The sequence below is a fragment of the Argopecten irradians genome, chromosome 5, assembly GCF_041381155.1.
Source record: "Argopecten irradians isolate NY chromosome 5, Ai_NY, whole genome shotgun sequence".
Taxonomy (NCBI): Eukaryota; Metazoa; Mollusca; class Bivalvia; order Pectinida; family Pectinidae; genus Argopecten; species Argopecten irradians.
The window spans coordinates 28,048,389-28,065,498 of record NC_091138.1 but is presented as its reverse complement, the minus strand read 5'-3'; the positions used below and the strand labels follow the sequence as shown (position 1 = coordinate 28,065,498).

Genomic DNA, 17,110 nt, shown 5'->3' with positions numbered 1-17,110 from the left:
CAATTTACTGCCAAGTAATATATGGGTATTGTACTTCTATAAAAGATACGAGTATAACACGGTGAAACATACACTTATGCTTACAAAACATAGGATTAGCGTTATATTGGCGAATGAAAATATATTGATAGGGCTTCGGTGATATACAATGCTTCATTGTACTCGATTTAGCAGTTATTAAATGTCTTCCTGTCAGCCTTTCTTATATATTATACTTATGTAACAATGGGCACACAAGTCGCTGCCTTTCTACTCTCCCGAAAGTTGTGTTAAACGTACACATTTTGATTGATTTTGATAAATAAATAAATTATTCTTTTCTATTTGTGCTATATTGTGATTTTTCATACCATGGTATTTTGTCGGAGGTTTGAAATATAAAGTATAGGGTACCAAAGTACTAATAAGGTACGTTTTCCTTTCCATAATCAACGTTCATGCTGTTCCATCTATACGCAACTTTAAAGATGGAGCCTCACGTATTTGCGTTCAATTTTTTTTTTTCGAAAACACATCACTGTTTTTTTTGTATTTTTCTTGCGTAGTACGTTTGAGTTAATACGAAAATTGTAAGGTAACTTGCAGTATAAGTAATGACCTATTTTTTTCGTATTGTGTATGTGTTTGAAATAATACTAAAAACATAATTGTCTTTTAATAACTTATACTTCGAATAATTTGAAATTGGTATGAATGCAGGTCTCATTATTTAAACCAAAAATAAAACATCGATGTAGAGAATGGAAATTGAGTACAAACACTCGAGGGTCATTAATTGTATATTTAAATGTTATCATTGATAAAGATGGGCTCCTTTCCCGCTATATAACATCAATCTAAATTCTTTCAATATTGTAACTTCCTTTTCATCACTGAATTACTCTAGAGTTTGTATCAGTACATTATTCTACAATACCGCTTGTCTTTAGTAGCTGGTAGTTTTATTACATTCGTTTACGGAATGAACGAGTATGTCACAGAGTTATGGCGATTTATGCACACTGTAGTAATTACACAGACTGATTATATCCAATGTATTTGTTATATTTCAACAAAATGCAACAATAATTTGTTATTGAGAGCATCATTCTCTTTGTCTAGATACTTATTATAGGTGGCTGATTTATGCCATTTCGTCTTTTCGTCTTTTCGCCCCGAAAAGACGAAAAATAAATATCTTAATTCTCGTCTTTTCGCCCCGAAAAGACGAAAATCAACAAATTTAACTTTGTCTTTTCGCGGCGAAAAGTTTTAAGTTTAGTACTTCGAAAGTTTCAAACCACCTATGAACGTACCCAGGAACATTTCTTGTTGGTAGTACAGTATTTTAAATCTTTCAATACAGGAAAACTTCTCTATTCAACTAGAAACAATGAACAACATAAAGTAAATTTTACAAGAAAATTTTAATGGTATAAGAATAATATTGAAAACCAACCATTTATATAAACACCTACATCAAACATTTTGAGACCAAAATAAACATATAAATTACCTTCCACATCCCGTTCAAGTTCTCAAAAGGAAAACAATATCATAACATTGCTACGAGTAGAAAAGAAACGGTAAATATGGTAAGCTTAAGGGCTTACACACAATAGAACAATATTGGAGTTACACAGTACTGGTTTATGTCTAGTACATCACAAAATGTTTGATAAAATAATAGTTATACATAGTATAGTTTTAAAAGTACACATACATGTAGGCCTAGTCTTATTAGTACCTCCCAAATCAATTTTGTGTCACATATATGCTGTATTAAAATAGATATATTACATATACATTTTCCCCTCCTCAGAACTATTTGTAATGTTTTCAGTAAGATTCCCTTCTTGACAGATTTGAACGGTTCTTCATGAAACCATTTATAGTGTCTTTGCAGAAACAAGAGGAAGTAACTCTTAAAGAGATGGACAAACCAAGAGGAAATGATTGTAAGTACTGGAGATACACCAAGTTAAATCGAGTGTATCAGATATATAGGTAAAAGACTAAACCAAATGAAAATGAACATACAACGCCACTCCTGACTTCTACAGAACATACACATACACCAACATCTACAGACACAACATAACACTCCATCTCAGGCCAACCCTGAGTAATATTAAACACTCGAAACTGACCATGTAAAATTCATTACTGTACATACCAGTCATGTATTGACTGGTTTACTTACTCAGCTTGTTTATCATCATGAGTTCATTTAACTGAATGCATGCAAACTTTTTGATCAAAAGTACATATGCATGTATATAGAGACAAAAACTCTCAATTGTATTTTTGTTTTGTTATAATTTCTTTTTAAGACAAATGTGAAAAAGTAGCACTAAGTACAGTACATTATAGATGGTTTAAAGTGAACAGTCGGGCAAGGATGGCTTAAGTCGGTAAAAAATGGTGTGAATGTATCCAGTATAATTTCTTATGAAATAGAAAAATAACATCTCTCCTAAAAATCTGTCTGCGTACGAAGAAATTAATTTAAAGTATAGGAATCCTAAAACGTCCTCCCAACTGACTATGTCCGTGGTTACATTTCCACGCAGCCTCGTTTTCAATGCTTTCAACTTTCCATTATTTCAATGGTCAGAACTGGGAAACAAAAGCAGAACTTGACCGTTGTTTTAATATGTGAGAACTTTTGGAAGGCCAATGAACGCATTTAGACTGGTTTTCTTTGCTCGACTATTCACTTTAATAGTTACATTATTAATAGTAAATTTATAGTTGTTATATTTATGTTACTTTGTATTTTACTGTAACTAACACTGGTAATGCATTATTTATTAGCCAAAATAAAACTGCTACTCTAGAGATCTTTAGCTCGTAGGGTGAGCTTAAGTAAGTCAAGAGTTTTCATCCCTTCCAGAAGTAGAGATTTCTTCAATATATTTTTAACACTAGTACTGTTACCTGTACAGTACAATTACATAATGATGTACTTCAAATAATTCTATAAACCAAGGCACCAGTTCCAGAATGTTATGATTGTATGGACAGAGTAGATGTAAACATTACATATAACATTGCATCCCTGTTACCATTTCTATATACATGTAATCATTTACTGCTTTACTGTTGTTCTGACATACCAGAGTTACTTCCCTTCGTTTCCACTCTGTCAGTGCTAATGGAGTGGAAACAAAGGTAAGTAACTAAGTTACTACTAATCAACCTCTTGAAACAAGTGTTGTATTGTAAGTGGAACTAATATTGTCTGTAAAACTAAATGTCAAAACATACATGTTGATCTTCTATAGAATAAACCCAAATAAATCTAGTTCTATGGTTCATGTTCCAACAGGACTGATGTCAATTATCAGTTTTTGAAACATAATTTGAATGACGAGATAATATATCAAATGATGTACTAATGATCATAATCTGGCAAAATAGACTAGGCACATGACATTTTGTTTGTTTAATAAACACACAAGGATATAAAGAAATGCTGGACAAAATGGTTTTCTTATTCCCAGGAGCAATAATGATCACTGTAGTTTGCCTTTTCGATTATACAGTTTAACTGGTTGGACCGAGTTGTTCGTTTATGAATTAAAGATGATATGGATCTGCTGATTTTACAACCTTGATAAAGCCCTCTAGGCCTGTATCAAAACTGCAGGTCTGTCAGAATTTATACTTGAAATAATGACTTTTACAAACAGTCAAATGGTTGTTTCGAATAAACGTAAACCGCCCTGTTAGTATAATAATATCCAATTCTGATTTATCAGTATTGACAGAGTGGAATCAAGGGAAATAACTCTGATATATAAGAATGATAAGACAGTAGTATGGGAATGTAACTAATGTCTGAAGACCTACAGAGGTAGTTATACAATGATGGATCAGTGAGTATTTACATTATATTTAAAGGAATTAAATTAAAACTTGGAGAATAACAGTTTGACTAATAAGATAAGAAAATCAACAAAGGGAACAACTGTGTTATTGTTACAAAAATGTTTTTTATAAACTGGAGTGAAACAAAAAAACAATGTATACAGTACATCAAGACACCCACACAATGTCAATGGATATGATTGTTAGATCAGGTTTCTACAGCAGACACCTGAGTGATAATGAGATCAATCAACTAAATATTCCCCGACCAATACATATATATGTATATATAGCTTCAAAAAATACACCAGCATATATATTGCATACATGCATGTTGTTGGTAATTTTCATGGAGATGATACGTAGTTAGGTAATTCCTTGGCACATTGGCATGGAAATTTTGGTTATGAAATGTTTAATCCACAAATTAGTATGCAATAAATAAATCATTTGAACCTCTTGTAGTCAAATTGAAAAAAAAAATATGCAGCAATTTTAAAAGATTTTAGTCCCATGAAAATAACCAACTTCATTGTATACAGTATATTAGCATAATTTCTACATATGTAATATCAGAATTCCTAGCTGCATTCCCACTGGAATTATCACAACTTAAATAATTTATCAAGAATCTGTTTTTAGTGCCAGCCCGTAAAAAAATATAGGTTAACAGAGAGATTGTAAGACATTAAAATATTATACCATAATTCTTGATAAACACAGAGACATGTAATTCAACAAAAAAAGGGTAGTTTTAACATACATTTCTTATCAAAACCGATCACCACCAAGAATAGAGTGAGGAAAATATACACACCAACTTAAAAGGGCCCAATATTAAAATAAAGCATTGCAAACTCGCAGACAAATTTGCAAACAAAATGGCAAAAATAAACCCAAAATATAAATGTTGTTTGAAAACCAAATGAAAGACAAATTAAACGTGTAATCATTATCCAAATCTAAAATTAAACATCTGTACAGCCGTTAAACTGTATTAATCTGGTGTCAAAGAATCAAATTTGGTGCAGCAGTTTATTTCTCTTATTGTGAGTCAAGAGGTTGTGGTACAACTTTTTACCTCCATATCAAATAAATTTCTCATAGGTTTGTTCTGAAGCTATAAGGTAACATCAAAATTATAAAACAAGAAATTATTTCATTAAATGAAGATTTCAAAAATAATCTTTAATCCTATGAAACCTTCTGAAAATATCCAGATTAGAACCATATCTGTGCTTCTGATTTCAATGCACATTAATTACAGACCTAATTTTCTGCTTAGGCAGTCAATCTTCAAATCAACAGCTTGAGTAAGTTCATGGTAGTTTCCGGATATTCTTCCACATAATCTCAGAAAAAAACTTATCAATACCTGAGTTTCATCAATGATATCACAGAGAATGAAAAAATAACTTAAATTATAAAAAGGCCTTGTCTATTTCCCTGTATGTAGCTGATATATATAGTCATCGCTTTTTCTTTCCTATCTTCAGTCCTTTTCCAAACCAGCCTGGAACTGAAAGACTTCGGCACAGTTTAGGTTTTTTTGAGGTTGAGTCGGCTGTGGTATCTTCATTGTCTACAGTGCTAGTGGTATCCTGAGATGTTTTGCTGCGCTTGTGGCGACCTTTTGCAGTGTCAATACACTCTGGTGTACACAGTAACTGATCTTTTACTATTCTAGCCTCTTCAGGAATGTCCAAGGCTGTCTCAGTAGGCTGAGATTTGCGTATGGCTGCCTCAGCAGGCCGAGATTGAGTAGCACTTGCTTTGCCGGGAGGAGGTCTGTCACTAAAGTTTATCTCCTTTTTCACAGGAGAGTTAATGGAACTTGGCGACAAACTCCACTTGGAGGTCTGCTCACTTTTAGGGGAGAGTTTCTGCATCTGATCCTTGTTGAGGTAGCAATGGTCTTTGAGCACATTGTCAATCTTGTTACTGGGCTGAAAGACTTGAGGGATCAATGGTATTGACCACAAGTTTGCATGGAGGGGAGGTAACTGGAGAAACCTGGGATCGCCCAGCATATGAAGGTAAGACATGTAGTGTAATGGCAAGTTAGGTAAACCCTGAGCTGGAAGATTTAGTCTTGGCACTGGGGAACATATACATAATGATCCTACACTTCTATTAGCAGCACATTTTGGACACGCACCATACAGTTCAGGTTGTTGAATACCACTGCCCCATACAAACGATCCAGCATGGTGTAAATTCAAAGTCCTGGAAGTTGGTCCTGACATGGTTAGATCTAATGGGATGGACTCCAGTGACTGACCAGGTAGGGTGCTAGGCAGACCATTGGAAGACAATGTCTGTATTGGTGTATGTAATGTGGGCTTGATCTCACTGAATTTCTCTTCCGATACACACTCCTTCTTTATTCCATTTACAGGGGAGGTAACCCCTGATAGGTCCATTTTTCTATCTTCAGCTAAGCTATCTGTATTGACTTTTTTCATAACATCTTGTTTCTTTCTGCTTGGAGGTCTTCTTCTCCTTGCATAATTTGCGGGCAATTCTAGGATTTTTTTGTTCACATTCTTTAGTTCATGATGTTTTAAAGGAGTTGCTACTCTGAATATTGGATCTGTATTCCTACAAGAAACAAATGATAATTATATATAAAGACCAAGTGGTGTATGAACGATTCCTCTATTCTTTTTATATTTTTTTAATTGGGATTTACAGTATTTCATTTACCACATATTTCCATTAATCACTTCACTCATAAAGATGTAAGATAAACTGTAAAACGTGTGTAACAAACTATGCTTATATGTTATTTTCCATACATTAAGCTTATATTAAACCAGTATTTTTTTGGTCAACAGGGGTTAATTATAACTGTTTTACTGTACAAATAAAACATGTTATTTTATTAATCATTTAATTCATAAACTAAATCTTTTATACCTTTATGTAACAATCCAAGTTGATTATTTAACATGACACAATGATGTATTTACCTGGAGTATGATGGTATGGTGTACCCAAACCTATCCATTACTCTCTTCATTACATCATCGCAACACCCTGAAATTGATTATCAATAAAATTCTGTAGTACAAATTTAAATGATACATGTACATCACAATAATGTGACAAAAAAAGTTGGAATATGATCATTTTGATTAAATGATGATAAAAGGCATACAAGCACATAATTTATTTTATGATATATCTGTATCTTATCCTTAAATAAATTGCGATGACACAAATGGATGTATGTACTTAATTCTTTATGGTAGGAAGAAATATCATCACAAAGAAGCCAGAGGAAATCAATGGATTGGCTAGTTGTATATTTTGATACAGTAAGCATATTTCACAATTCGGTGTAATAAGGTAATAATATGTATAAATGGTTATAAAAATACCATTAATTTTCAGAGCTGCAGAATCATCCTTTGGAGTCCACTGAAGATTGACAATGTAGAGTTTGGGTCGACGGTTCGGTCTTCTGTCCATACACCACAAACAGGCATACATTTTCAAAATCTGAAAGAATCAAAACATCTATGTTTGAGTAGCCTAGCACTGTTTTGTTTGTATTTCTATGTTTAAAAACTTAAAACTTAATTCCTTGACCATTGTATCCAATTCCAGAAGGACACAAATACTTCAACACTTTGATACAGTTTGCATTGTTTACAGATAAAAAAGCAGAGTGCTTTTACATCATCGAGATAACTGTATTTAGTTAGACAATAAGACTACTACAGATCACCTATGGACAAATCAAATCAGATATCTACTTAACTAAACGACGCCTATTTATCAAACAAGAGCCATTGAAATAAATGACATTATTTCATAATATAATGCTTATTACCAACTTTTCTAGCAGTCATCATGGAGACATTTTTTGATTTCCAGATTCCCTTTACCACATTTCAGGGTTGGGGTCAATTACATTGCAATGTAATTAATTACAATTACAATTACTTGGTCAAAACTCAATTACAATTTCTCAGTTTTGTAAATGTAATTAACTACAATTACAATTACATTCAAAAAGTAATTAATTATAATTACACATTACCTTTTCTTAATGTGTTTTTTTTTGTTTATACCAAGGATTTATAAGTGAGATATACGTCCTTGCATACACACATTTGTATAATCATACACTGTAGCAGTTATACAGATATAATAAGTCGATATCAGTAAATTCTGATAGAACACATGTTCACTTCACATAAACCGCAAGTTGCAATTGAGTATTGGTAGCGTGTATTTGTTTTACATATACATTTTTATTGGACCTAGCAGTAATATTGTCAAATGTGTCAGCTTTATGTACCAGGTATTCATATTTTTTATTGCATTTTATCATCATTAGCATCTCAAAATCATCATCAGACAGTCTGTATCTGTCTGGTCGGAATACTTTGCCAGCAATTAACACTAAACAATCTCTCTACTCGAGCTGAAGTGGCTGGTATAGCTAAGTACTTGCTAACTAAAAAAAGACGAATTTAGAAATCTGCAAGAAAAATCTTTCCAGAACTTTAATGGGTCACAATATTTCTCTGTGCAATCTTCACTAATGTAGATGCCTACAATTCATTGGATTTAAGACCTCAGTTGCGTCTCTTTCGTAACAGTGTTATTTATATAGTTGGAAGAAAACTGAAAAAAAAGTCTTCTGTTATAATTTTCTTGGCAGGGGCAGTGAAGACAAATATGAGCTATCATTTATATGTTTGACTTCATTAGATTTGCTAATTAGGTGATCAACAGGTGTTATATAAGCAAGACCTTTGTGAGTTGTAATCACAGGCTTTGTGTTCACAACTTCACACCTCACGTACACCTAGCTTGTATATTGCTTAAGGGGTAAACTACAGGTAAAACAGGTACCTATACTATACTGTATACTATGGTTACTGTCTCACATATGTTACCTGTTTAAATTTCTACATAGCCAAATAAATGTCATGCATTCATTAATCTTGGTAATTATTTAGACATTAGTAAATATATAAATGTAATTGAAAAGTAATTGAAATGTAATTGTTAATTACACATTTTTATAATGTATGTAATTAATTACAATTACATGTAATTGAAATATTTCTTAATTACAAATTACTTTCAATTACTTGAAAATTACATTTTTAATTACCCCAACCCTGCCACATTTATAATCTCGCGGAAAGATAAATTACCTTTAGACTAGTTCCCAGACACAGTATAAGATCACAGTTGTCGGCTGCTTTGCCTGCCTCCTTCCATCTGTACGGAGACTTCACACCACCCTTCTCTCCGAAGTGAACAATGGTGTCTCTCAGTGGTTTCTTACAGGTGTGACAGTTACGATCAGTACCGTGCCGACGTACACCAGTCTTCTCAGTCACATCAAACAAACGCACATATTCTCGTTGTGGTTTACAGTTGTTGCATAGCTTCAAAGGACATAATAGAAAACAAAATTTAATAAATCTTATTTTCCATGGAATTTAGAATTCACAACTATTTCAAATTGTTCTCTAGAATTGTTCTTTTTGCACAAATTTATCAACAAAGAAATAACCAGTAGTAAAGTGAAAGAGAAAAGAAATCTTTTTGAGGTGACACACACAGTGTTCTCCCTTAAGGAATTTTCCCTGCTGGTCCTAAGGACCGGCTGACCCTAAAAGTTACCGGTCCTGACTGAAAGTTACTGGTCCTTACAAAGTTACAATTCATCCTTGTAGTTTATATAATTACTAGCAAAGTAATAGTTTTACTAACAAAATACATCTGCATATCCGGATTACTATCATAGGCTCTCAACAAAGTCAGTGGCATAGGAAGATGAAACGTAATTGACAATTAAGAATGACTGAGATGAGTTTTACGATTTGTTGAATTTGCGAGCGCCGAAGTCACGAGATTTTGGTGATTGGGAGGTCCGGGGGTTGCCCCGGGAAAACATTTACGATTTAGAATGGCTGAGATGAGTTTTACGATGTATTTTGATGAATAAGCGTGCGCCGAAGGCCCGAGATTTTGTTGTTTGGGAGGTCCCACCCCGGGGAAAAAATTACGATTGAGAATGGCTGAGCTGGGTTTTACGATGTATTTAGATGAATATGCTTGCGCCGAAGGCCCGAGATTTTGTTGTTTGGGAGGTCCCACCCCAGGGAAAAAATTACGATTTAGAATGGCTGAGCTGGGTTTTACGATGTATTTAGATGAATATGCGCGCAGAAGGCGCAAGATTTTGTTGTTTGGGGGGGGTCCGAGGCTCTCCCCTGAGAACAAATATTACAATTTGGAATGGCAGAGATGCGTTTTACCATGTATTCTAGTGATTTTAAAGCGTTCTTAATACGGTAATTTTTAGATTTAAAATTACCTGCATTTAGAAATGATAATTGTGAGTGGCATCATACCATTATGCAACCCAGCTCGATCTGAAATACTGGATTCACACCATCGGCACATGAATTGTTGTGTAACTCAAAATAATAATGAATTGATTTTCTTGCTAAGACATATAAACAAATCAATCTTTTAAGAAGCATTTCTTGAAATAGTACCCTTGATGGACAATTTTAGTCTAGTTCGTGTGTATTGAATTTTCATTATTAAAGAACATCTTGAATGTTTTAGTAAACTTACCACGCAGCAGAAAATTTTCTAAAATGAATTTTGTACAGTTTGATCTTCAACCTTTCTACAATTCTACAGCCATTTTTGTTTGTATATATATCTTCTATCTGGACCAAAAGTTGCCGTTCAAAGGACCATCTACACAGTAAAAATTGTCTGCCCGACTATAAAATTGCCGGTCACGGGCAGACGAACAGGCGTTAATTTCGAACGCTGGACACACATCAGGCCAAGTTATGTACTTCTGTGACCATTTATACGACAATTAGAAGATTCCATAGAAATGAAGTCCTCTTACCTCAATGAACATGTTACCATGCACTTCGGACAACTTCTTTCGAGGAAAACCACTTCGAAGGTGAAGGCCGTCACAATTTTGTGACACTACATGACTCACCTGAAAAATATATCAAGTTTCAATTATTTAATTCTAAAATCCTACTCATCTCACTAAGATGTTCTTACATAGCTGATTATCGGAGTTGTGAGATCTGTTTAATCTGTGAAGTATTTATTTTCAAAAGTAATTAAATAAAGTCATGGATTTAATATCAGGAAAGATTTCTTAGTTTAATTGTACATTCTATGAAGTAATTTTGAGTGTTGAGATTTCAGAATATCAACACTAATTGGGTACTCACATGTCCTTCTTTTTCCAGTTCTGTTATACACATGTGTGTTACAGTTGGCTCTGCATCACTAAGGTCCTGAGCCCTGTAAAAAATGGAAAAAATTTTATGGGTATGTTAAAGACAGGGAATCTATTTATCTTATCTATAAATAAACCGATCAATATTCATTATTTGTTGAAGTTCATTTATAAGGTAATAAACAATATGAAACCTTATTTAATTAAAGTATTTAGCCATCTATACCAAATAATTAATAAAAAAGTGTAATTCTGTGATTTACACGAGGTATTTAGAGGACCTATGTCGTAAATTATAATGAAATAGTGTGTGGAGATAAAAATAACCAGGCCTTACGTAGGCTGTTGTCCCTTCAGAAGCAGTGTCCACACACCATTTGGTCCTCTGTAGTCAGGTATCGATGCAGCCTGTCAATGAATTAGGTCACAATGTTCTGAGTTCTTCAATATTAATTTTCTCGGGGCAATTAACCTTGTCAATTCCAATTGTGCAATGCCATCCTTTAGAATTGTTTTTTATATAAATTCAATTTCCTAAATGAATAGTATCTTATTTTGATTGGAGAAAGGTCTTCTCTGTGAACTAAGATATTGTTATAACATTGTAAAGCTAATCCAATATACATTCATATGGACATGCAAATCTGTCTCTATACCAGAACTGATAATTTTGAATTATGTACAGATGTCTGAGACATGTCTTATTCAAAATAAGTATGTGTCATCTTTATAAGACTATATTTTAACCCAATTTCATATTATATACATATGGGTTGAAACTTAAAACAAAGACATTAAGAACTTACCGTACTTATACCAGCACCTGTATAGATAACTATATTCTTTGATCCTTTGATTGCTTCTGCTAATTGTTCACATTTCTGTTGTAAAACTTCTTCTGGGTCTTTTATCTGAAGGTAATCACCACAAATGACAAAGAGATAAATTCTGTATTTGAAAATGCACTTTTACTCATTTTCAAGAAACTTCACACATGCATATTGTATATTAGCAGATTAACAAAACACTATAACATAACAATGATTTAATTACAGTATACACAATTGATAAATCATTTAATTCAACATCCAAATTTGAGAGTGGTTCTATAAGCAAGCTGTCTAATTTATGGACATATAGCCAGTTTTCCAGCAACTTATAAATAATTAATATAGGTTAGTATTGTTTCACTAGGTGTAGCTTTCCTAAAACCTGTAGAATACCCTTAAATAACTGTGATATATAACAAAATCAAACAAAACCAAAGCTTTTACTTATCCTCACCTCTAAAGATCTTTTCTTCATAGCATCCCTGCGTAAGGCTTGTTTAGTTAAGCGTTTTGTTATTTCTGGTGAGTTGGCCAAAACTTGTAGATCCTCCACAGTTTTTTCTGATTCAAGCTTCTTCAAAATATTTGAAATCTGAAATTTGTCAAAAGAAAAATAAAACTTTAATGTTAATCACTTAATGACCTAATAAGAACTAAAGAACATCTTAAATACTAAAAGTCAGTTTTGATTTGAATAGCTAAATGTATGTCCAGTGACATCTGTCTTCCATCGATCAGCTAAGGCTTTATAATCTTAACTTCTTTATTAACTTATTCAATTCTGTAATCCAGGAGGCCAACTTAAACACCACCCCTTTATTTGTCTAAAAGGCACTTAACTCTAATCTCCAGTAGTGTATGAGGAATAGCAGTTTAATTGGTTTGTAATAAAGAGGTATAACTCTGAAAAAGTTCTGATATTGATTACACATATCTACCCTGCATGTACAAGAACTATTGCCACAAAGTTTTGTTGAAATCCATCCTGTAGTTTTGGAGTAGTATACATGGAGATCAATCATTTTAAAAACAAAGGGCCATCACACAGAAAAAGGTATACGTAGATCACATTATTTGTTTTACTTCCTTTAATTAATTAATAAAATAAGCCTTAGAGAAAAGTTTAGTGCTGTGATCTCTAGAGAACTATAACATAAAAACCTTATGTATTATGGCAGGCAACCTGCAGGCAATTCATTTTGTAACTACACAATTGATGGTACTGTGTTCAGATCATGATTTTATTAATCAAATTTAACATTTGGAACTACTCCAACAATGTTAGAGTTATAGCACGACGAGACACTTTTGAAACATTTCGTCGTGTCGAACCTCTAACTTCCGATAGACCATTTACCCAATGCTGAGAGTTACATATTCAAAGTTGGGACTGTGACAATATAAAATGTTTGAATTACATTCAAATAGTTACTGATGTCAAATGCCTACCTCTTTTTCATAAATAAACAAATATTTTATTTATATTATAACACTGGACGAAAGCATAATGCCTATATATCCAGATCGCAATTCAGATAATGTGTTGCCACGAATATAAATTAAGTTCATTATCATCCAGGCCTATCTCTTCAAAATAGAATTCCGATTGCCACCAATGTTTATCCAAGCAGAATTCAATTTTAATGTTTTTATTGTTGGAATATTTTCTCAAATTCCAACAACTTTATCGTTATAACAGTGTCTTGTTGTACATGTGGCAGTGTAATTACCCTGCCACATGTGCAGATTATAATTTTATCACACATTGTTGAAAAGTTCTCTCTAAAATATTTCGTTTCGTTTCTTTCTTCCATTTTAGACTACTAGGCTATTTTCGATTATGCGGTTTGACTGGTTGGACCTAGTTGTTCGTTTATTAATTAAAGACGGACCTGGTGATTTTATGTTGTTTTCAGACGAGCTTTGACAAACCCCTCACAGGCCTGTATCAAAAAATGCAGGTCCGTCAGGATTTATACTCGAAATAATGACTTTAACCAACGGTCGAACCGGTTGTTCCGAATAAACGAAAACGGCCCTAATCACACGTTGGGCCTACTTCGTAAATACTGTCATTCGTTCAAGCTGCATGAATGAATCAGCTCATAGAAGAACGCTATATCCGATTTCAATCGATCTATGATGCCATGAAAACAGATCAGTTTCTATATGCACAGTCTGTTTTCCATGATATATTTCATAGAAAAAAAATACAACTAAGCCCCTGATCAAACACCATTGTGATTTCAAAACATGGATCTGATCAGACATGCTAAGTTCCGTGTGCTATTTTTAACTACAAATCTGCGCACCTGTTTCACCCTGGCTTTATGTTCTTTCTTAAGGATAGATTGTGATAGCCAAGAACATTTTCTTGCATTTCTAACAGACGGTCCCTCCTCCTCGTCACTTTTCTCGTCCACGGACTCTGACGAATCTTGTTCTTCTTCATCCGCCATCTTTTCTGACAACACTAACCGCTTATATCGTTACAAATAAAAATACCATGATAATAAAACATTTCTAAGTCGTCTCTATAAATTTTCTGATATTTAATTTTTTGTATTATAAATAAAGGTAAGTCCTACATATTTGAATAAATAAATGCTTAAATTGTTGAAGCCATACATATACTTTATTTATTTTGCACTGGTATAAGCGGCACGATATTTCTCCTTCAAGCTTTAGGGTGGCTGTTTCCAGCTGATTTTCAACCTTCAGCCTTGGCCTGTCATGACGCTCGAATACGACAGTGACATCGCATAACAGAGAGTGTTTGTCGAAATATTTCAGTCATTAAGTAACCGACATAATGAATAAATTCAATACTCTAATCTCTTCCAAATTACTTCACGATTCCCTAACCGGGAACCTGAAGAACATCAGAGTCCTAGATGCGTCGTGGCATTTGCCAAGCCTTAAAAGAGATGGAAAACAGGAATATGTTGAAAAGCATATACCTAAGGCTTCGTTCTTTGACATCGACGATTGTTCTGATAAAACATCAGAGTTCAGTCACACAGTTCCACGCCAGTCCCACTTTGAAGATTATGTAGGTCATTTAGGAATCTGCAACAACACTCATGTCGTTATTTATGACAACAGTGAGACAGGCTTCTTCTCAGCCCCTAGGGCATGGTGGACATTTAAAATATTTGGACACCAATCAATTTCTCTTCTAAATGGAGGTTTCCCAAAATGGTGTCTGGCTGGTTATCCGACTTCTTCCGAGATACCTTCTTTTCCAAAGCAAAGCTATTCTGCTTCACTGAATAAATCCATGGTGAAATCTTTTGAAGATATTGTTAGAAACATAGAGGACAAAAAGTTCCAGCTTGTGGATGCCAGAGGTTCTGGGAGATTTTACGCCACAGATCCAGAACCAGAGACGGGTAAAATATTACTTATAAAGAGTTTGAATTGTAGCTTTAGATGGTTTTACACTGAAGGTATCACAAACATTGTTATAATTGTCAGTTGAAATATTCATTATATCACTTTAAAGTTGTGGTGACTGTTCATTGTACCGTTCATTGTAGGAGCACCAAGGGGACATATTGTAGGATCAGTTAACATTCCCTACAGCTCGATCATTGATCCAGAGACCAAGGATGTGAAGAATACTATGGATCTGAAGAAAATGTTTGATGATGTTGATATTGATTTAGAAAAACCCATTACCGCTACATGTGGATCAGGTATTTATACTGTGTTATTTAATATTGAGATTAGTTAGTATATGACTACATTTATGTATGTTGGGTATCATGTTTTAGGATAAACAGGAACTAATTGACAAAAAATGTGGTCTAATAAGAAAGAAAGGAGAAAGAAAATTATCACTAGATAGCAATATGCAAGTTTCTAATAAATGATGTCTTTTGGAAAAAAAAAGAAGAAAAAACTCACTGTTGGTCTAGTGCATGATTGATGTTTCTAGTACACTAAACACGCTCTACATTTAATTTTATTTCTAATATGATGATCTATGGTGATAACAAATAAGATTGATCCTCCATTTCAACCTAACAGGTGTAACTGCCTGCTGCCTTGCCCTTGCGGGACACTTGTGTGGTAAAGATATAGCTGTGTATGATGGTTCTTGGTCAGAGTGGTCCAAAAGATCCAAACCCCACCAGAGAGTTCCTGGAGGACCAGAGGAGTGATCTAAATAACAGACACTCAAGTTGATTTTTATTACATTTTCATTTCAACAAATTTTATTGCATGAATATACATATAAATGGATTAGATAACAGACTAAGCCTATACAATTTTTTGTTGTATATGAAGTTTTGTATCAGACATAATAGCAATCTTCTTAGTATCATTTGTAAATATGGATCATTTGTAAATATGGAGAGATAGTATTATTCTTATTTTGTGGAGAGGTGCTGTATGGGAAATAATTTTTTACATTGATTTTTATTTTAATGCGTGTGACCAATTTATAAAATCCAATATTTTCATAATCTATTGTTTAGTATAGATTAATGCATAATGAAACAAACATTTCTTGATTTGCATAATGGCAATATTTACATTCATTGAATTATTTTGTAATCAAATAAACAGTACTTGAATGCATAAAGCATTTTCATTGTTGTTTCTGGACTTGAATCATTTCATCTGATTGAATGATCACCTTTCCAAAATGCCTTTTGATATTTTTAAATGAGAATGTAAAACAAAATTAATAATTTTGTAGATTCGCAAAAGTTATTAGCTAATGTTAATACTATATTTTATCATCACTTTCTGAACATTTTAATTAAAGTAAATTAAATGCTTATGTTTCCCGCCGCCATCTTAATTTCTGGGCGTAAGTTGCTATCACTGCACCAGACAGTAAAACAGCGAAATGAATCTTCACTGTTAACATTAATTACACAAGGATCTTGCATTTATTTAGTGTTGTAATTTCATCTTAGGCTATCAATTTTTATGTTATAATTGTTTATAAGGAATTTTTATTTTTTGTTTCTTGAAAGTAGTGGGCCTTTCATATGGAATGAAATATGGAACCATTATATTAACTAGTGTAGCCATATATTACACACAGCTGTATAGGTAAAGACTTCTGACTGTAATAGAGTAAACAATGTTTAGGTGATGGATCAATCATCAGATGTACTCCATGTGAGAATGGCTATTTTTTAAGAATTGTCCAAAA

The 17,110-nt window shown here is 33.3% G+C and overlaps 2 protein-coding genes across 2 annotated transcripts; one reads left to right on the top strand and one right to left on the bottom strand.

Annotated features, from left to right (window-relative positions):
• Window positions 1-1,387: 1,387 nt before the first annotated feature.
• Window positions 1,388-14,408, bottom strand: LOC138323413 (NAD-dependent protein deacetylase Sirt7-like). The gene is made up of 10 exons (XM_069268017.1): window positions 14,250-14,408; window positions 12,392-12,529; window positions 11,914-12,018; window positions 11,445-11,515; window positions 11,100-11,172; window positions 10,757-10,855; window positions 9,030-9,266; window positions 7,236-7,356; window positions 6,825-6,891; window positions 1,388-6,453 (listed from the first exon to the last, which is right to left on the bottom strand). The coding sequence occupies exons 1-10, from the start codon at window positions 14,394-14,396 to the stop codon at window positions 5,322-5,324; spliced, it is 2,190 nt and encodes a 729-aa protein (XP_069124118.1). The 5' UTR covers window positions 14,397-14,408; the 3' UTR covers window positions 1,388-5,321.
• A 187-nt stretch (window positions 14,409-14,595) lies between these two features.
• On the top strand, window positions 14,596-16,547 carry LOC138323412 (thiosulfate sulfurtransferase-like). Its single transcript, XM_069268016.1, has 3 exons — window positions 14,596-15,329; window positions 15,477-15,635; window positions 15,970-16,547. Exons 1-3 carry the CDS (start codon window positions 14,750-14,752, stop codon window positions 16,101-16,103), a joined length of 873 nt encoding a protein of 290 aa, XP_069124117.1. The 5' UTR covers window positions 14,596-14,749; the 3' UTR covers window positions 16,104-16,547.
• The last annotated feature ends 563 nt before the right edge of the window (window positions 16,548-17,110 follow it).